The sequence below is a fragment of the Malaclemys terrapin genome, chromosome 18 (assembly GCF_027887155.1).
Source record: "Malaclemys terrapin pileata isolate rMalTer1 chromosome 18, rMalTer1.hap1, whole genome shotgun sequence".
Taxonomy (NCBI): Eukaryota; Metazoa; Chordata; order Testudines; family Emydidae; genus Malaclemys; species Malaclemys terrapin.
Genome location: NC_071522.1, coordinates 8,738,110 through 8,760,460, shown reverse-complemented (window position 1 = coordinate 8,760,460; position 22,351 = coordinate 8,738,110). Strand labels below are relative to the sequence as shown.

The 22,351-nt window shown below is 42.7% G+C and overlaps 1 protein-coding gene across 14 annotated transcripts in view; it reads left to right on the top strand.

Annotated features, from left to right (window-relative positions):
- Positions 1–22,351, top strand: part of MSI2 (musashi RNA binding protein 2) — a 401,448-nt gene that overhangs the window by 300,637 nt on the left and 78,460 nt on the right. For all 14 annotated transcript variants that reach the window (XM_054008322.1, XM_054008327.1, XM_054008328.1 and 11 more), the window contains one exon: positions 4,856–4,938. In XM_054008322.1, coding sequence (XP_053864297.1) covers positions 4,856–4,938 — 83 coding nt within the window. The remainder of the gene's footprint in view (positions 1–4,855; positions 4,939–22,351) is intronic.

The window sequence follows — 22,351 nt, the reverse complement described above, 5'->3', positions numbered from 1 at the left end:
GTTTTATTCATTTGAATCAAGGGGGGGAAAAAAACCCAACTGTTTGACTCTGTTAAATGCTTATCTCTTAAATAGAGCTTGTTCGCTTCCAATAATAGCTTCATTCAGGAAGATGCAGTATAATTTCATTTTAAAATGTGTGCTCCTTGACAACCGGAATCCTATTTATGTCACCATTTAAAACAGCCTTCTTTGTTTTGTGTTAATCTCTTTCGTACACTTTCCATGGAATGTTTTTTGTTGTTGTTGACTCTTGGTACCTCTCATAAGAAATAATCAACTGTTTGAGCCAGAAAGCTTTAGAAGAGTTTGGGTAATTTAAAAATGAGTGTGTATTCATTATACTGACTAATGGGGCATGCATACAGTCATATTTTTCTTATGCAGTTGTTAAAAAAAACAGCTACCAACTTTTCAAATTTTATTTTAAATATACCGCAGATTATTTTATGACGTTTTGATTCCGGAGCAAATGCTCTGTTTGGAGTTTCTGCATTTAAAATATGATGTGATCTCTTGGTGAATGTCCTGTGGATTTTAAGTAGCTGTACATGTGTGAATTATAATCTACTGGATACTTTCCAATTAATTAAAAATGTCAGTGATCATAAAGCGAAGACGTTATTATGGGCACAGTGCCACTGAGCCTCTTGCACTTTGCAAGCTAGAGGCTTGATCCTGCAGACGCTGTAAAATGTACAGCACTTGTTGAAATGTCACCACCTCTGGGGTGGAGATTAGCTGCAGGGGAATTTGTGGCCATGTCTGATGTTTAGTATATGGGTGAGGTGGAGGGGGAAACAAGCCTTCTGCTTTGACAAGTGCTATGTCCATATGTAGGGTGACCAGATGTCCTGATTTTATAGGGACAGTCCTGATATTTGGGGCTTTGTCTTATATAGGCGCCTATTACCCCGTCCCGATTTTTCATACTTGCTATCTGGTCGCCCTATCCATAAAGAGCAGATGGCACCTTGGAGGGCCATGTCAGATCAGATTTTTAAGGGCGGTTCTAGAGTTCCATGCTTGAACTTAGCCTCCAGAGAGGGACCAACTAAGTGGCTAAGCAGGATGCGACTGTGTGTTCCAAGGGCAGTAGATATTACAAACCCAGTGCTTGAGTCCATCCCTCCCTTCTTGTTTTGTTCTGATATGGCCCTCCAATATGGGTTCGTTCCCTATAGGAATGCAGCAAACTAAAAGGTGGTTACTCACTGCAGGGAAATAAAAATATTTTTTTTCATTTTCCTCAAGGGCTGCTACAAATAGAAACTAAAAGAAGCGTGTGCAGTCGTCGAGTGTTGAATTCTTCTAATAGAGAAAGAGAGATTGTTTAGCACAGGTGGCCACTTGAAACCTATGGCGGGCTGTAGCATGATTTGAAACCTATATACTTCAGTGATATGGGTTTTTTCCTTTTAAGGTTTAAAATTTCAGGTTAATGCCCATATTACAGGAACTTGGATAACATATTACACTGGGAATTTCAGCTTTGATGCAACTTCCTAATGATTATTTTTAATCGAGGGCCATGGTTTGGGGTTCATATAACCTTTGTTTCTACCACAGTGATTTGTTTTGAAGCCCGAAGTCACAAGAGTAAATTTACCCTGTGCAAAGGACAGGCATTAGGCCTATGTACTACTGAAACCCTGAAAGTTGGACTTAGATGGTGGTGGCCCTTCAGGACAATAGTGAATGTCACCCATAATGAGCTGATGGTCCCATCTCAGCTTTATAATTCAGAACCCTCCTGTCTCCCTGTCCTGCCATTTAGCCACTAGCGCGCAGTCATTCTGCGTCGTTCTTGTTTTCCTTTGTGAATCATCACTTTAACTAATTCATTGCAGGTGATAATGCATCCAGTAGGTAAAATGATTACACAGTTAAGGAATAACATTTACTGATAATTAATTGTTTCATTGTTTCTTGGCTTTTCCACAAGAGGAAGAAATAAATGTTTTTAGACATAATCAAGTTTGTTTTCTCTCATCAAGCCAGATAGACAGGCATGTTTGAAATGGTGTAGCTCTTTTAAAAACCTGCAAATGAGTGTTGACACCATTGGATTGTTCTGTTATTTCTATTATAAAACCTGTAAATCCAGAAAGCTATATGTCTATCATTTTTAATCAGACAAATCATTTCTTCATAAACCTGCATTTCTGCCTTATGAATGCAGGTGGGAAGGAGTAACCTGTTTCCTAGTCTGAAGATGTAATGATTTTGGTGGGTTTTCTGGTGGAGTTATGCATATTAACTCTAATCTCCTGAAAATTCCCCTTCTCTTCTTGTTACTTGCTGTGAGACCTGAAAAAAATCGAAACTGAAATCCTCCACTGCAATATTCGCTAATGAGTTACTAATGATGAAGATGTTTCTGGAACTCAAACAATTAATGACTTGCAGAACTGGACTGGACATTTCATTCTGCTGGGCAAAACTGGTTCCCTGTGGTGTGCTGCTCTAATAACACCAATAATTACTTAACACAGTGTGGGTCCCTAGATTCCTGGGATGTCATGTTTAGTCCGTTAACCACAAAAATTTTAGTTGCAACTGCAGTCCTGCGTAAGGAAGAATTAAGCAGAGCAATTTAGAAGACAAATAAAGGGACCTGTTTGAATAAGATGATTCAAGATGCTACATGCTTGCAGTACTGAGTAAAATAGCTTTCTGAACAAAGATGCAAAGAGAAATCTTTGGATGTTAATGTAACATAATAGTCAGATGTTGTGACTTCTAGGATATTTTGAAACCATTTTGAGTTGTAATTTACCTAAGGAGAGGTGTCAGGGGGAAGCATTCAACAGTATTAAAATTACTCTGTGTTCCTAAACCAATCAACCGGTAGGTGCTTAAACATTGCTAGTTCACTCTAATCACTGAGAGATCCATTGAGGGTAGCAGCATTCTGTGAATTTATGAATAAGCAAACACGCATGCACAACTTCAAGGGCACTGTATTGCAAAATGTAGTTTGTTCACTTACTCTGACAAGCACAGTTTAGTTTTAATTATTTGCTGCTATGAAGTTTTCTAGCAAATGTACTGTGTGTGTTAAAGCAATGGAGGGTGTGGTAATAGAAGACTTCACTCGAGCAACTTAACAGTTGCAGAATCTTTGCTGAGAATTAAAGTGAGGAGGGCCAGGTTTTGGGAATGAAGAAAAAGGTTAGTAGATACAAAGTGAGAATTGGCAAGGTTTGGACTGTATTCCCTCATAACCAGAATCTCTGGGTTTGTAACATGCAACGGGCTGGATTCTCAGTTAGTGTTAGTATAGCTCCTGGAAGTTAGCGGAGCACCATCAATTCATGCCAGCTGTGTATCTTCCCCCAGTGTCTGTGTCTGTCTGTGAACAAGATATTTACTTTCTCATGTCCAGCTGGTTTACTAGTGAAAAACTATTTATGTAAAATAAAGTAGACAGTTGTGAGCTTATTTATCTCCCGTCCCTTCACCGTCATTTTGGTTTGTTTTAAAACACGAGTTGCAATGGGCTTATGAGTGCAGCATTCATTTCTGTTCATATACTATTGTGTGCTGAAGATATATCCTTCCAATATCGAAGCCCAAAAGACTTTTCTTGGTACTAATTTGGAGTTTGGGTTTGTTCTATTGTTTTATTGGAGCCTTCATGTTGTCTTAATAGATTTTGATATTTATCCACTGAGTGCTTGAAAGAAACACGGTGGTGCTTTGTGGGTTTGGTTTTTCATTTTTTTTTTTAAAGAAAAGATGGGTGAAAATCAATATGCATAGCTGTAGTTGGCTGCCAAACTTCTTTAGTGTGGAGTGTCTCAGATAGCATGGACCCAACAGAGTAAATACAGTGTATAGCTGGCGGGCAGACAGCATGCATCAAACAACCTTAAACTGGCCCAAATCCATAGCTCCTTTGAAGTGGCAGTAGAGAAAAGATGAGTGATCAGATCAGAGGTCTTAAACTTTAATCGTTTCTTAAAGGCCTCCGGATGTCCTGATGAGGTATTTGAGGAAGTAATTCAGGAAGAAAGGGACAAATAACCACCTCCAAATCTTGGCTGACCCTTAGGGTTCACTCTGTCAATGTGCTGAAAGGACAAGCCAGGACCTGCTTTGATCCAAGAAGCACTTATTATAGTGACGGCTTCCCTGTGAGAGCAAAGCCAGTGTCTTTTGACCCTTATAAATAACAGATGAGTAAATTTTTTGTTTGCTCAGAGGCAAACATAAACAGAAAGTGCTGATGCATGTTTGTGAAATCATTAATTTTTTTTATTCTTGCTGCTAGTGGTGTTGGGTAAACGAGGAATCATTTTCTCTCCCTTTTTGAATGTTTTTTCTTTGTCACTTAATGAATCAACTCTAACAGAGAAGTCTCTTGGAATTTAAGAAGAACTGAAACTAATAGGGTTCCATATAAATTTAACAGGGTTCTGTATGGATTACTCTGAACACCTATAAAATGTAATAGAGAATTATTTCTGTTCTCTAGGTTTTTGATCCATCCAGTAGCAAGGAAATAACTGTCTATAACATTCTATAGGATAGATCAAAAAAATCTATAGGAAGGACAGAACCCTATTAAATATCTGATATTTTGTCTCATTCCTGTAATATATAGGAGTTTTCCATAAGGGCACAACAGAAAGTGTGTGTGTGTGTAGTTGTGTGTGTAGTATTAATTATTTGTATTTCTGTAGCTTCTAGGAACCAATGTCCTAGACAGGACATCATTGTGCATGTGTGTGTGAAAGGTGACAAAAATCCAAACTGCCCATAAAATGCCATATTTAAATGAAGCCTCTGTTGTTTAAATATAATTAATATTTTCCTTATACTTTCCTTCCTTCTCTCTTTTAATAAATAGGATTTGGCTTCGTAACTTTTGAAAATGAAGACGTGGTGGAAAAAGTCTGTGAGATTCATTTTCATGAAATCAATAATAAAATGGTAAGTTTTTCCAATATGCATGTCAGCAGTAGAGAAATCTCACCATTTATCACAAAAACATGCTATGCCCGTGTGGTCCTTTGGGAAAATGTTCTCCATAAAATTAATTGTTTTTAGACATCCTGTGTCAGATGTTTGTCTTTATAGTGGGTGAGCACCCGGGTTATGAATTTCACTTATTTAGCTCTTATTTTTCCCACTAACCTGAGGGCATATAGGGAGGTTTTCATTACTCAGGTACCTAGTAATTGTCATACTGGGTCAGATCAGTGACCTGTCTAGTGTAGTGTCCTATCTTGGCAATAGTCGACACCAGATACTTCAGAGGAAGGTGCACTTAGACAAAATGGGGTTATCAATAGGGTTGCACAGGTGTATCAGAGAACAAGAATTTGACTCCGCAACCACGGGGGTGAAGATGATTCGAATCGGGCCACTTGATTATTCTCAAATGTCATCATCTTCCAATAATCCAAGTTCTTGTCTCTCTTCTCCTGATTATCCCACTTCCCTCAATCTCCCCTATATAACATTTTGCTATTGGGAAGAGGAGCAGAACCCCATTTATGGCCACTGGATGGGCTTCTCAACACAGGAAAAATGACCAGAGTAGCTACTGCAGAATAAGCTAATTCAGATCAATTTCCCTGTGTAGACAAGCCCCAGTGCTGCTTAATACTGTAGCTGCCCACCAGAGGGAGCCAAAAAGAATCATGGTGCACTGCTGTCAGTCTGCTACCATGTAACATCATATCTCTTTGAAAGCACCTCCAGATCCACCTGTCCTAATTCAGGAGCAAGACAATTCCTGAAGTTCTTCTAAAGCCCAGTCTCCTCCTGGGTAGAGGGTTGCTCTGTCAGCAAAGCCATCTAGCCAAATGGGAGAAAAAAAACATTTGTATTTCAATCAGTGCAATAACTTTAATATTTTCAGTTAAAATATTCTTTTCCCTTTGTCAAAACATCCCTTGCTTCTCAAACATGTATTCAGATATGCATTGTATAGTAGTCTGATATGTGTTCACAGACTTTAAATTCAATAATAGAGCTTTTAGTGTGGATAAGATCAAAGCAATCTCCTTAGCATATGCTAGAGGCCTGATTCAATATTTGACTTGCTAATTTTTCCCAGGGCACTGAAATAATATTCTTCATATTGTTCCTCACTGCAATGTGCATCTGAAATGAAAATAACATCTCCTTAGCATTCTATATGTTGAGATGTCAAGCTCAGACTTTAAAGGTGGGGCCTGCACAAAGAGGTGACGGCTCTTACTTTGGGTCTGTTAACTTTAGTGCACTTTGTGTCTATATTAGGCTGTCTTTCTTAGACTGGTTTATTCAGAATTTTTTCTTTTAGCCAATTACATTTTAGTGTTTCCCAGTAGCCACCAATGACCCTTAGAAATGCAGAGTGAAACAAATATGGGCTGAAATAATGCCCCCATCCAAATGCTTATTCTTTTGTATATTAGCTAAATGATGTTCGTCCTAATGAGCCATCCAATTAATTGTTTTTCTTTAATAAAAAAAAAGTTAAAACTAAAGGTAAAAGTGTTGATTTAAAGGAGTGCAAGACTTGCCAGCTGGTGAAGGAAAAATAGTCTTTTCATATCCCCTTTCTGCGGGGCTTGCTTTATTTCCCAAAATCCAAAACTGAAAACTGCAACAAATCAGTCTTGCCATGTGACATCAGATCACTTGTGTAATAGACCGGGACTTGGAAATCCTTTCCATGCCAATGCACCTTCACCCCATGTCACAATGGCCCTCTATGCAGATGTTTTTATATAAGGCTAGGTCTACACTACCCGCCTGAATCGGCGGGTAGAAATCGACCTCTCGGGGATCGATTTATCGCGTCCCGGGACGCGACAATCGATCCCCGAATCGGCGCTCTTACTCCACCAGCGGAGGTGGGAGTAAGCGCCGCCGACAGAAAGCCGCAGAAGTCGATTTTGCCGCCGTCCTCACAGCGGGGTAAGTCGGCTGCGATACATCGAATTCAGCTACGCTATTCACGTAGCTGAATTTGCGTATCTTAAATCGACTCCCCCCTGTAGTGTAGATGTACCCTAATAAAGACCCTAATCAGTATTGGGGGCCACTAGGTGCTGTAAAAAACACAGAGGTATAATAACTAGCTCTTATATAGCACTTTTCCTCAGTAGATCTCAAAGCACTTTACAAAGGAGGTTGGGGAAACTGAGAAACAAAGTGACAAACAAAGTGACTTGCCCAAGGTCTCACCATTGGTCAGTGGCAAACCTGGAAATAGAACTCTGCTCTCTTGAGTCCCAATTTGGTACTCTATCCACTAGCCCACACTGCCTTTCTCTGCCTGCCAAGTGACAGTGGTAAAGATTCATAGAAAACAGTTAAAGTGAAGGGCGTGCTCTGCTATAGCGAGGGTATGGTGATTAACTCCTTGTAAGAGCACACCCACAGGAACTTTCAAACCCCTGGCAGAACGGTACCTCTCACCCCGTGACTACTTCGTTTCCTTAATAGCCTCTTATCTTTGTCTTTGTCAAATGATTTTCAAAAGTTTGAATAAATGACATCAGCCAGTTTTCCTTTATTTGCTGTTTTGGTGATCTGCTCAGAGAATCTTAATGGACGAGAGGCGCATAATTTTCCTTCACAAGAATTCATGCTGCTTTGTCCTTTTGTCACATTGATCTAGGTGTTGTGTTGTTCTATTTTGTAATTATCAGCCAGCAGTGGATGAAATGTGAAATTTGGAATGATGCAGAAAATATCTGGGAGATTACTTCAGTTATTTCACACTATGTGGTTTTTCTTAGATTCAGATTCTTAGCTGATGTAAATCAGCATTGCTCCCTGGATTTCAATGCTGGCCCTCAGTGAGCTACTTAGTGTAGTACAGATATGAGATGAAAAAGAATCATGCGGTAGAGTCCAGTTTAACTTCAGCGATGTCACGTTGGCAGGACAAAGTGAGTGAGTGGCCTGAGACACTTCATTTGATGCATTCTCAGTGGAACGTCGGTCTGTTGTAGAATTTCAAACAAATTGCATGTTTTTTTTGCTGCATGTGTGCCTTATGTATTTATACATGATGGGGAGATTTTAAAAAGCACTCAACCTTGGCCTAATTCTGCTGTCATTGAAGCCAGTGGAGTTTCACTATTGACTCCATTGGAAACAGTTTTAGGGTATCACCAATTCTGCAGGGATAGAGTTAGGTCAATGCAGCGTGCTTCTGAAAATCCCACCCTTTAGAATCTAATGTGATGCACATTTTCCTGCAGACATTATTCTTGCTAATTGGATACATTGGCATCTGTGGAACATTCCTGTGTCTGTCACAGGTTCTAGCAGTCAAACACAGACACACACAGTGGTATGTAAGCCATGCTCTCATTGTTGGCTTGGCCAGTCTACAAGTGCAGGGCATTGGTTAGGAGGAAGGACCTGAACTTCTCAGTTCTGCAGTTACTCAGCAGTTTCTCATTCCCTGGGGGGTTTGTACAGTACATATCCCGCAGTGGGTGTGATGTTGCTGCACCCCTTCCTCCTGGCTTCAGGGGGGAGTAGGGAACAGTTTTCAGCTGGCACTCAGCTTCCCTACTAGAGCTGTCCTTCTGGCTTTGGTTGCGTGCAGTCCTGTCTTCATGGGGAAAGCTCAGTGGCTTTCCACACTCCTTACCGACATTCTTCTAGGGACTGCTTAGTTTGCATGTTCTCTTCCTGCTCCTTTCCCCACTATGGTAACACCAGAAATTGGTCTCTGTATTTAGCAGTGTCCATCTTATTGTCACAGCCAGGCAGCGGTCAGCCAAACCTAGGAGTCAGAGCCAGAGTCTGCAGTCATGAGACAGGAGTCAAGAGCTGGGTAGGTCAGGATACCAGGAGATCAGAGACAGGAGACAAACTGGAGATCAGAACCACAAGTCAGATGCCAGGAGTCACGCCGGGTCGGGATGCCGGGGAGCAGGAGCAGGGTGGAGCCCAGTTCGGCCACTTTCCTGTTCCTGCTCCTGACTTAAGTAGGGCCAGTGGGCCAATCAGTCTCTCTGGGATTCTGTCAATTGGACCTCAGGGGCAGAGCCTCAAACTGGGGCTGGTCTTCATGGGTCCCAGTTAAGCAATTGTCAGCAGACTGCCAGGTGGAGGGCTGGAGTGTGGCTGCTCCCAGGAACCCCGCAGACCCAGATTCGAGACCTGTAGGTCATGACACTTACCTGCTTCTCCACTTCCATGTATTTCAGAAGCTAGCTGGCCAGCTCCTCCCCTCCTGACTTCTCAAGACATCTTCTGACCTCCCTTTTTGGTGTTGCTGGACTAGACACTCCTCCAGTGCTGCTGTTGCCATATTTACTGGGCCTGTAACCCTGTGAGGCTGAGATACACCCAGACTAACACAAATGCCTCACCTTTGGCAAGAACAGGGCTGCCCAAGGAGAGAGGCACAAACTAGCCAGCTACCCCCTGGCAGTGCTGGGATGCACAGTTAAGAGTATGCAATGTCCCCTGAGCCTTTTCCCAGAAGGCAGTTCAAGGAAAAGGAGGACCATTCTTTAGGGGCAAGAGCCCCCAGCCTCTAGTTCACCAATAACACTTACATTTCAGCTAGCTTCCGGTTCTGCTGTGGAATTTTACCCAGCTATTCTCCACGCTCCCTGGGTGAGGAGGGGCTGGGAGACCTGCTAAAGGAATCCCAGGTTTAGGGCCTGTTAAGGAGAGAGGGGGAGAAAGAAAAAGGTGGGGTGGATGAAGATGTCATTGGAGCTTCGCATTGAGCTGGGGATAAAAAGGTATAGGCTGTTGTTGTTTGGTGTCATGGATAATTAAAATGAATCCTTACAAACAAAACATGTCATACCTACTCCGTCCATGATACGAAAGCCATGATGCTCTGAGCATCTTTTTTTGGTCGCTCCTTTCACTGCACTAACTTAAAAGCTGCCCACGAGAGAGTAGATGATGCATGATGTAGGCACAGGACTGAGTCATTGCATTGCTGATGTGTCTGCGGATGAATTACTAGATCCAAAAAAGAGAGCGAGAGCTGGTGTGTGGGTGGGAAGGGGAGCTGGCGCAGATGCCTAAAGATGACACACAGCTAGTTATGGAGTGCTGGGAGAGTACTTAACTTTATCAGCTAGAAATCCATCCTGGGCTGACCACTGGGCAACCCACTGGTAAGTGTGTGTTATAGGTCCCCCTGTGTGCCAATTTGCAGAGGATACAAGTTGTTGCAGACCCCATCTACAAAGCCTTGGTGGTTAAGCTCGAGCCATAGCAGCTCATGCTTTGAGTTCCGGAGGTCCCCTGGTCTGTCAGCGAAGAGGGCAGCCATCACTACTGCACCTCCAGATTTAGCAACTGAAGTTCATAATGCTGAGATCTCTCTCTCTCTCTCTCTCCCATCTTCAACAAGTTGTCATTCTACATAGTGGGAAAATGAAGGTAACTTGGCTACTGTTGTTGGTGAGCCTATTTCTAGGTTCGCTTCTCACTTGTAAGCTAATTTTAGCTCACCCATTCTGCTTCTGTTGCCATTTATAAAGCTTAGAATGTCAAACGCAATAGTAAATGAGTAGTATGAAAGCGAAAAAGAAAATGCCAGAGAGGCATTTAATAAATGACGTGGGAGTAAGATTTAATAAATGGACGTGGGAGTAAGATTATCTCCAAACATTTAAAAACAAACCAATCCCAGGATATGCTTTTCCTAAAGAAGTAGGCTATTTTGCAAATAGAAACAGAGCATGTTATCTGTGTGGGGTGTAAGGGGTGGGGATATGTGGTGGGGGTGATTCTCTCTCTTTAAAAAATAATTTTGCACAGTGGTGTAGAATGCAGTAGATATTGGTATTTATCATTTATGTTATGGTAGCACTTATTTGACCACATCTGGGTTCCATTATGCCAAAGGCTGTACAGCCAGAGAATAAACAGTCCTTGACCCAAATAGTTGACAGTCTAAAAGTTAGAACAGGTGGATCAGGGTGGGAACAGGGGATTGCTGGATAACAAAAATAATAGGATGCTTTAGCATAGATGAATACACACATTAGCTATTGAATTTCTCCCAAACTTCTGTGTATCCTTCATATGCCCATAAAGTAGAAGAGAATTTAGCACTTTGGAAAACTGGCCCTGGTTTGACAGCCCCTGCCGCTTCCCCCCAATAACATGTACAGCAAAGGTGGCAGCAAAGGTAAACTTGTCCACACTGCCACGTCTGCTTAAACCCTGTCCTTGGAGGAGGTACCTGCCTCTAGGGATTAGCCATTCGTTCAGCCAGAATGGGCTGTCTGGTTCTTGGGCTCTCTGCTGAGACTGGCTGAGAGGTTGCCACACATGATGGATTTTTTTTCACTAGAGGCCTGATTTGAAGTCAGGGGAAGGACTCTGACTTCAATGGGCTTTGGATCAAGATTGAAATACTGAAATGTGGCTAATTCATCCATTCATTAATACATAGGAACCACCAACCGGCATCCTGGTGGTGGCGGTAACTTTCTGCTCTGAAGTGGAATAGATTAAAACTGCCAACCTAGAAGTTAGCTGTACAGTCCCTGAAATCCAACCACCAGATAGTGATCAAACCTGCAGACAAAGTGAACACTATCTTAGTCCTTAATCATGATGACTACGTCAACAAGGCTAATAGACAACTCTCTGGCACCACTGAGTCTATCAAGAACTAAAAGAAGACCCCCCACACACACCACAGTTCACACATGAATTTAAAGATACTGTGAAATCCTTCACAAACGACTCCACAACCCATCCCAGGGTTCTACATGCTTCCCAAGATACACAAACAAGGGAACCCAGGTAGACCCATCATATTGGGCCATGGCACTCTCACTGAAGGAAAATCAGGACTGCATAAAGGGTCAACTTGCTCCAAGACACTACTGACTTCCTCCAGAAACTAACAACCACCTTTAAAACACCATGCTTGCCACTATGGATGTCACCTCCCTATGCGCCAACATCCCTCACCATGACAGCATCGCTCCCTGCCTCGCATACTTACAAGATAACGTTCAGCGCTCAAAAATCCACCCTAAAAACATTGCCAAGATCATCCATTTCATCCTCACCCACAACCTCACATTTAGCAGCAAACATTTTGACCAAACCATGGGAACAGCCGTGGGTATTCAGATGACTTCTCAATATGCCAACCTCTTTGTGGGCCCCCTTGAGGAAGAATTTCTGGATAGATGCACCATGAAGCAAGTGATATACCTGAGATACCTACAGTGATCTTTTCATCCTCTGGACAGAAAACTTAAACTACCTCATAGATTTCTGAACACCATGATCAGTTTCAGTACTGGAACTCTACAAATGACTATAAGAAACCCACAGATCATTACACTCCCCTCCAAAGATACAGCAAACACCCCAGACACACCAAAAAATCAGTTATCTACAGTCAGGCACTCATATACTACAGAATTTGCTCCAAAGAGAAATTCCAGGCTACATACTGAAACGTGCTTATTCACTAAATAAGGACACTCCACCAGAGAAGTAGATCACATCATGAAAGTTAGATGCCTGCAAGTCACCCGGGCCTGATGAAATGCATCCGAGAATACTCAAGGAGCTAATAGAGGAGGTATCTGAGCCTCTAGCTATTATCTTTGGAAAGTCATGGGAGACGGGAGAGATTCCAGAAGACTGGAAAAGGGCAAATATAGTGCCCATCTATAAAAAGGGAAATAAAAACAACCCAGGTAACTACAGACCAGTTAGTTTAACTTCTGTGCCAGGGAAGATAATGGAGCAAGTAATTAAGGAAATCATCTGCAAACACTTGGAAGGTGGTAAGGTGATAGGGAACAGCCAGCATGGATTTGTGAAGAACAAATCATGTCAAACCAATCTGATAGCTTTCTTTGATAGGATAACGAGCCTTGTGGATAAGGGTGAAGCGGTGGATGTGGTATACCTAAACTTTAGTAAGGCATTTGATACGGTCTCGCATGATATTCTTATCGATAAACTAGGCAAATACAAATTAGATGGGGCTACTATAAGGTGGGTGCATAACTGGCTGGATAACCGTACTCAGAGTTGTTATTAATGGTTCCCAATCCTGCTGGAAAGGCGTAACGAGTGGGGTACCGCAGGGGTCTGTTTTGGGACCGGCTCTGTTCAATATCTTCATCAACGACTTAGATATTGGCATAGAAAGTACGCTTATTAAGTTTGCGGATGATACCAAACTGGGAGGGATTGCAAGTACTTTGGAGGACAGGGTCATAATTCAAAATGATCTGGACAAATTGGAGAAATGGTCTGAATTAAACAGGATGAAGTTTAACAAAGACAAATGCAAAGTGCTCCACTTAGGAAGGAAAAATCAATTTCACACATACAGAATGGGAAAAGACTATCTAGGAAGGAGTACGGCAGAAAGGGATCTAGGGGTTATAGTGGACCACAAGCTAAATATGAGTCAACAGTGTGATGCTGTTGCAAAAAAAGCAAACATGATTCTGGGATGCATTAACAGGTGTGTTGTGAGCAAGACACGAGAAGTCATTCTTCCGCTCTACTCTGCTCTGGTTAGGCCTCAGCTGGAGTATTGTGTCCAGTTCTGGGCGCCGCATTTTAAAAAAGATGTGGAGAAATTGGAAAGGGTCCAAAGAAGAGCAACAAGAATGATTAAAGGTCTTGAGAACATGACCTATGAAGGAAGGCTGAAAGAACTGGGTTTGTTTAGTTTGGAAAAGAGAAGACTGAGAGGGGACATGATAGCAGTTTTCAGGTATCTAAAAGGGAAGGAGGAGGGAGAGAACTTGTTCACCTTAGCCTCTAAGGATAGAACCAGAAACAATGGGTTTAAACTGCAGCAAGGGAGGTCTAGGTTGGACATTAGGAAAAAGTTCCTAACTGTCAGGGTGGTTAAACACTGGAACAAATTGCCTAGGGAGGTTGTGGAATCTCCGTCTCTGGAGATATTTAAGAGTAGGTTAGATAAATGTCTATCAGGGATGATCTAGACAGTATTTGGTCCTGCCATGCGGGCAGGGGACTGGACTCGATGACCTCTCGAGGTCCCTTCCAGTCCTATAATCTATGAATCTATGAAAAGGACCCCCCAAATGCCCCAGGAGAACCTGCTTCAATAAATGGGAAAAAACCCACTGACCAAACATTCCTAGTTGTCACCTGTCACCCCACACTGGAACCCATACAGGATATCGTCAAACAATTACAACCCATACTTGGTGGGGACCACATCCCGAAAAAATCTTTCCTGACCCCCCTCTTTTGGCCTTCAAACAGCCCCCCAACCTCATCATCAGAAGCAAGCTCCCCACAGATCAGGACCTACCAACTCAAAGTGGCACCAGACCCTGCCAGAACAACAGATACAAAATCTGAAGACATATCTTCACTGCTACGATGATCAATACCCCCACAACACAGCTCTCAAGGTTCTTGAGTCCTATACATGCCTATCACAACATGTCGTGTACCTCATCCAGTGCCTTAAAAGCCCCAGCAATAATCATGTGGGTGAAGCCAGACAAGCACTATGCTCTCGAATGAACTCATACAGAAAAATGATAAAAGACCAAAACACCACATCACCCATGGGCAAACACTTTTCACAAAGCAGTCACTCCATATATGATCAATACTCGTCCTCAAAAGAAACCTGCACAACACCTTCAAAAGACGAGTCTGAGATTTAAATTCATAACACTACTAGATACCAAAAATCATGGACTGGCTTCATGGCTCATTACAACCATATGTAACACACACCTACCTGCTTACTCTTAATGGCCCACTTTGGACGCCTTTTCCATAACGGTCTCTTATTGCCTACTCCATTTCAAGTGGCCTCCTACAACATGTTACCCCTTATGCTTAACAATTTGTCCCAATTTATATTTAGTTCAGACCCTGATTTCCTTCCCCAGACCTGAAGAAGAGCTTTGTGTAGTTTGAAAGCTTGCCCCTTAAATCAACATCCATTGGCCTAATAAAAGATATTACCCCACCTAGCTTGTGTCTCTGCTATCACGGGACCATCCCGGCTACAACTCTGCCAACAATCTAGGTTATAACTACCAACCTAGAGGGTAAAAGCTTTGTGTGTCATTTGCAATCCCCTAAGCTACTCAGTCCCCCTTTTTAAAAGCTGTGGTGTGTTTTTAGTAGGTGTAGTAGAATAGTAACCTGAGTCCCCAGCTGAAATCGGGGTTCTGTTGTCCACAAGCATAATAAGCAGCAGTGACTGCCCCTAAGAGCTTATAATAACAATAGATAGGACAAGACAGTGAAAGGGTGAGCAGGGAAACAGAGGAGAAGAGACTTGTCTGAGGTCACACAGCAAGTCAGTGGTTGAACCAAGAATTCCATCTAGAACGCCTGCCTCCCATACAGTGCACCATCTACTAGACAACACTGCCTGTCCTGCTAGTATTTTACTTCCGCTCTTTGCACTTTATTTTTCTTCTCCGTACGCACTAGTTCTGAATGCATTTTAATAATGATGAATGTAAAAGATACTAAGATTTATTGTAGGTGACAATATGCCCCAGGCTGCTTTACAGTTGAGGAGTGCAGTGTGGAGAAGCAGGCTTTCTGGGCACAATGTGGAAAATTGGCTCTTTACAGGGTTTGTCTTCAAAGAGACTTACCAAGTGGCCTTGCTGTCAATGCACTCACATCATTTGAGAAACGGTTGGTGATTTAATGTGGCCATAAGGTTGCAGTTGGGTTGTAACCTTGGCTTTCCCTTCAGACATGTAAAGGGACATTTTAAAGGCCCACAGGTTGAAGGGAGATAGCAAATGGAAAGTTATAGCCGAGCTAAGTGATAATGACTAGGACAGGAGAAGCCCTGCTTCTATATGCATGTAAATATATTTAGTTTTTGAGCAGTCTTCTATTCTGTTTAGTGCCTCAATAACAACACTTTGTCCTTTTCTAGTACCTTTTGTATGAAGATCTCAAAGCGACCACATTCGTTATGCTCAGCAGCACTCTGCAAGATAGGTATTATCACTCCCCATTTACACATGGGTAAACTGAGTCACAGAATGTTTACGTGACTAGATCGTGTATCAAGTTAGCGGTAGAGCCAGGAATTAAACACAGGAGCCCCAACTCCAGTCCCTAGCTCTAACACTGGGCCACAGTGGCTTTTGATGTGTGTGTGCTCCTTGTAGAAGGGGACTGCCTCTTCATTATGTGTCCATAAGAGCATAGCACGATGGGGCCCCGACCCTGAATGAGGGTCTAGGCACTACTGTGTTACTGCTACAGATAATGTGTACAGCTAGGATGCCACAGATCACGTCAAGCTGCAGCAAAACTTGGCTTCTTATCATGATCTCACATTCCAAAACTGCTTTCACCAGGCCGTTGAGCCAAGTACATTGCTAATGGTTCTGGGAGATTATATTACGCCACTGTTGTGGACTGCAGTGTGAAGCATCTGGCAGTAATGATAGGCACTGCCTGCAGATGTATTCTCATTCAGGCTGGTTGAAGGCCTGCAGGAGAGGGAGTGGGGGAGGCAAGGCTGGAGTGAAGTTGTTTTAGAGGCGAATGCTGTGGGATTGTTCAGGTTTGTCTGTTCTCTCAGAGATGCGCAATGCCAGGCAGCAGCTCCCTCTGCGATCACAAGGCGGTGTAGGTCTGAGTGAAGGACACTGCAGAATGCCTGTAACTTGGATGCCTTCCTCCAAAAGAAAGACACAAAAAGACAACATAGACATGGTGCATTTAACTGGCTATGGGATGTGCCGTGATTAAAATGGGTTTTCAAAGCCTGCTGGATTGGGGTGGGAGGGGAGGGGGCTTGCCAAGGGGGACACAGCAAAGAAGAGGGACTGCTCCAATGCTAAGACTTGTCAAGTACTTTATTGGACAGATTAGAGTGATCTATCCCAAGAAAATATGGAAGATGTTGTTCCATTCTGTCCTGCAGTCACTGACCTCCCTGTCACAGTCTGAGCATCTATTAAGTGACTAGTTATTCCATGCTTCCCACCCCTGGTTTGCCAAACTTTGAAGGGCTTTTAAAAAAAACACATTTCCCTCTATTCCTTCATGTAAATAGACCTTTACAGCATTACTAGGTGAATATAGATTTTAGTATTACATGAACAGTAGTTGTGGCTTGCAGTTGCATGAACAACATGGCATCTCAGAGGTAAACTAATCCAACTTGCTGTCAATTATTCCTTGCTGGCAAGACAAGGTTGCCTTGTCTTTGGGTGGTAAGCAGTTTTTTGTGCATTGTGAATACAAGAACACTCCCTCTCCCCTGGCCGCCTCCCCCAAAATAGCTCTGGTTTCTTTGGTAAGTTGTAGCCATGTTTTCCTGAAACATCTTGGTGTTGAGAGCTGACAGCTCGTTTTGTTATGCTGGGTACAACAGGCTTTTCACTCCCCGTCTTGACAACCCATGGTTCCAGCAAGTTTGCCTGCTCAGTCCTGACCCAAGAATACTCCAGTATAATATTAATTCTCAAGACCAGAGTAAACAAAAACAGTGAATTTTAGCTTCTCTGCTATTTTCGCCTTCGAGTTAAAACTTCCTTTGTTCGGTAACTGAACCTGAAGAACCTCCCGCATGCAGGGAAGGTGCCAAAATCTGGAGATGATTAAGGTGAACTGCAAACACTGAAATGAAGAATTTGTTTAATATCCAGATTTATGGGCTGATTGCCCCCATTAACCAGGCAGTTGGGAGAACCTAACTTTGAAATATCTATATATATATCTCCACTTTGTGAAATCCACTGGCACTTCCCAGTTCAGGAAAAATGTCCTAGATTGTATCATGTAATGTCACCGATGCTACATGGTTGTCTTCAAATTCGACATGGTCCAGTGGATTTTATTTGATCCCAGCATGAACCATTTGCTACATGATGAAGCATGGGGTAGGTAACCAACTGCTCTGCATTTCTCAGGTCAGCGTACAATGGCAGCTTCTCCTGGCCCGGGTTGTAGTGACCAAAAGTTGTTACCATCTGATGTCCCTTCAAGGACTTGTGTGGGATGAGTTTGGTAATCTCCACTGAGTTCCCAGTGAAAAGGTCTCTTTTCTCACAAGAAAAGCAAAACAACTCTGCAGCTGGCAATGACCGACCTTTCCGCTGCAAGTCTCAGCAGAGAGGTGTGGTGACATCAGCATGGAGAGTGAACTACCGTCTCAGGCAGGGCACTAGCCGGGTGAGCTGAGTCTTGGGATCTATTCTTGGTGTAGCTCCTGATCCACTGGAGCAAGTCACTTCCCCTCTCGGTGCCTCAGTTTCTCCATCAGCAAAACAGGGATAATAATGCTTTAGCCATTTTTTGTAAAGCAGTTTGAGATCTATAGATGAAGTGTTCAGCTGTGGTTAAAGGTGCTCCCTACAAGTCAGACTGGGACAAATTGACAGAGCAATGCAGGGAGAGCTGATGTTGCCACTGCTTGTGCTACACACTCCTTTGTGGTAAGAGAGTTAACCAGAGTTGCCAATCCAGCATCTTGCATGAGTATTAAATCCCCACCCAGAAGGATCCATTCCCAGCTCAGGGAGGAATGCTTAATCTCTTGAGATTATTTTTAGTGTTGATTGGGTATGTTCATTTGCAAGGTTTTAAGAGTGGCATTTCCTCCCCCGCCCCCCAGTGAGTTTTTTGTTTTTAATTCCAAGTTAAAACTTATTTGCAGCTTGCTAACATTCTCCTTATGTCCTTGTGGGCTGTGAAAATCATAAATTAAGATCATCTTTCTGAAACCAGCGGTAGTCTGTTTTGTGGTTGCAGAAGCTAATTACTGGGTTATTGTTTCTAACGGTGTTAATCCAAACTTCATTTTCCTGTTAATTGTTCCTCTAGCCAGGCTAGATTGTTTTTTATCATTCTGAATATTTGCAATGAAAGCTGCTCTGAGGTGTAACCAATGACTCCGTGACATTTTGAGCAGTGGTGAAGCTGAAGAATATGATTGAGAAATGAAATGATACACCTCCACTGATCACTCCACTTGAATTTGCCTGAGGAAATTGAATTGGGCATACTCCTGATAAATAGCCCTCTGATTAAAAACAAACAAAAAGGGAAGTTGCAGAGGTGGTTGCTGAACTTTTTCATCTAGTACTTAGAGAGAACACATGAGAACATGGAACTGTGTTGTGTACTTGTTGCCTGAAGAAGGATTTTTGCTTTTATAGGAGGAGCAGGGAGGAAGTAACATCAAGGTTTTTTTCCCTGACCATTCGGGTTTCAACAAGAGGGATGACAACTGTTGGCCACAAAACTCAAATTCATGGGAAGCCTGCCATATTGCATTTAGACTCGAAACTCACTGGAAACGTTATGGAAAGGTTATGTCAAAGATTATAGCATTTTGCTTGAATTTAGGGTCAGTTTCCCATTCCAGCCCTTCTGGTCCTCCTTAAAACTTTCCACTGCCATGATGCCTACAAAAAAAACCTCAACAGTGGCTAGGTGGCTGGCTTGCTATGACCACTGTTTTTAGGAGGGTGTTTCATTGTTTCCTTGTGTTTTCCCCCATCTGTTGTATCCACCTATTGTCTATATTCTTTAACACTGAAATTGTAAACTCTTCTAGACAGGGGCTGTCTCCGTTGTGTTTGTATAGTGCCTAGCACAACGGGGCCCTAGCCTCTAGGTGCTTCTGTAATACAAACCAGTAATAAGAAATAAGTTTCCCCTGAGTGTCACTTTGAATTTAGGGGGGCTAGAACCTAAATTTTAATGAGAACTTTGTGGAGAAACCTTTTATGAACTGAAATGGAAGCTGATGGTTGCCTGAATTGCTGCGAGATGAAGCAGCCCTCATTAAGGGCCGCCCCAGATAGTGGGGGAATTTTGAGCTTCATTCCTAACTACCACAGTAATCAGGTTAGTGTCTTCAAGTGCAGGGTTGAATTGGTGGGAAAAGAGACACTCAGTCGAGCTTGGGGGAGTTCTTCTTCCGTTTGATCTGTTTCTCCATTACTTTTTTTTTTTTGGTCTGTTTCTCTTATATTTATCTAGATACTTGTATGGTCCCTATCTCCATAGTATCTGAGTATTTCACAAACACATGGGAGCCAGAGAAGCATAAGGCACAGAGGGATTAAGTGACTCGCCCAGGGTTATACAGTAAATCTGTGGCAGAGCTGGGAATTGAAACCCAGATTGTCTGAGTCCCAGTCCAGGGCCTCTTCTCTAGATAGATGCAACATACACCTCCAGAGGCCTATGCTGAGATTTTGAATTAACAAATGTGGAAGGATTTTTTTCTTTTTTCCTTCTCTTTCTGTCTCTTTCTTTAAAAGAGACTGTTGTGAAACCCTATCACTCAGTCTGGTGACTATCCATGAAGCTCTCATTCACACAGCCCATGACATTGTGAACCAATAAACATTTTGAGGAGAAGGGAAGAGGGCAAATCGATGTAAGTTGATCCTTCTGTGGTGCTCTAAACAGCAGGGAGGCTGAAGCTATGAGAACAGACCCATTATTTAAAATGGTGGGAAAGTCGCTTGCTTGTTTCTCCCTCAGTCTGTGGATGTATTCCTTCACTGAGGACTCACTGCTACCATCACCATCGCTGAAGAGAAGAGGAAGGAATACACTGCTGGTACTGCCATGGCCTTGCCTGAGTTTACAGGACATGCAGAGAGCGGGTGTCTCCATTTCAGATGCCTCTCTTGTTCATAATGTCTGTTTAACCTATTTCGCCTGCCTCCTTTTAAATCTTTTGCAGCTGGTCTCATCAGTCACCCACAATTCATATATCCAGCAAAGAGCACTCACAGTAACAATGCTTTTCCTTTACATAGCAGCATCCTTCTGAGGACTGCAAAATGTCTTGCACATCTGACTTCCAATCCCAACGCACCTGTGTTGCAGGATGTATATTGTCCTCATTTTGCAGATGGAGAAACCGAGGCACAGAGAAATGAAGCCACTTGTATAGGATTATAAAGCAAGTCAGTGGCAGAGGTGGGGGTGTGTGGGACAGGGGCGCTGGAACAATTTGTATAGTGGGGGTGCTGAGAGTAATTGAACCAAATTGTAAACCCTGCATCATGATGGAAACCACTTCAAGCCAGGGGGTGCGGCAGCACCTCTAGTTCCAGCACCTATGGTATGGAACCCAGGTTTCCTGTACGCTTTAATCATAAGACTCTCAAATACTTCCAGTTTCCACCAGTGGCTCCCCTTTCCTCTCCCTGCTCTTCTCCCACTATACCCACTGAGCAATCCTGACCCAGGCACTCACTGGAAAAACAGTGACATCAGAAAAACTCTAGAGGCATTCCATTCCAAAGTTCGATGGATTCTGGCAGATCTGTTGGCAAGATGCGAGTGTTTTGACATCGTTGTTGGCGGAATCTGAGCATTATTGCTTTGTGAAGTGTTGCGAGCAAGCTAAGTAAATAAGATCCGTGGTGGGGTTTGCAATAGAAAGTGGAAGAGTAGGTGGTTTTGTTTAAAATACTCCCATTACAGTCAGTTAACCTTTATGTTACCTAAATGAAAATTATGTAAACCTGAAATTTTCGCTGATCAGGTTGCCTAGGAACAGGCAGTCAGTTTTCATAAGACAATGAATACACAGTCACTGATAGGGCTATTAGGAACAGAAGCATTTAGCCGTATTATTCTACCTCCCTGGGTTTGTCTGGTGTAATTACCTGTTTTCACGTAGGAAGCACGCCCACCTGTGCTTGCTCATTCAAGTAGCGGGGCCTGTGGAAGAGACGTTTCCCTGCTTAAAGTGAATCCACCAACCCAATCTGCATATGCTAAACATTGCCAATTCTGTTCTTCATTGCTGCGGGTTAGAGGTTGGTGTGTTCAATCCACAATCAGAAAAGCAGATGCTTTTGTTGTTTGCATTATAATTGTGACAAGGGGCCCCAACCAAGGTCAGGGCCCCACTGTGCTAGTCACTGTACAAACATGTCGTAAGAAGCAATTTCACAGAGCTTGAGTTCTAAATGGACCAATTCAGACAAAGGGTGGGACTGGAGGGGAGACCGAAAATTCACTTAGGGATTTACCTAAGGATCAAATCAGTGGCAGAGCCCAAGCCTAGACCCCAAGTCTTCTGATTCCTCATTCCATGCCTTTTCCACTGGCTTGGTTCTGGTGCATGAGACAAAAATCTGTTCTGAAGTTCACACTGTCAAAGCACCCGTGTACTCTCTTGGTTACGCTTGTGTTTGCAAGATTTTAAAAAGTTATTAATTAGAGATTTGTTTTATGGTTTAAATGGTATTAAGAAACTTCAAAAGATAAAGGGAATAACTAGAAGAGAGAGAATGTGGATCATTTACTGGTAGGATTTAAAGAAATTCCTCTGCCGGGTAGAAATATTGATTCTTTATTCACATTTAAAATGGAGCTTTCTGTAATGATCACCAATAGTCATTTTCTGTTA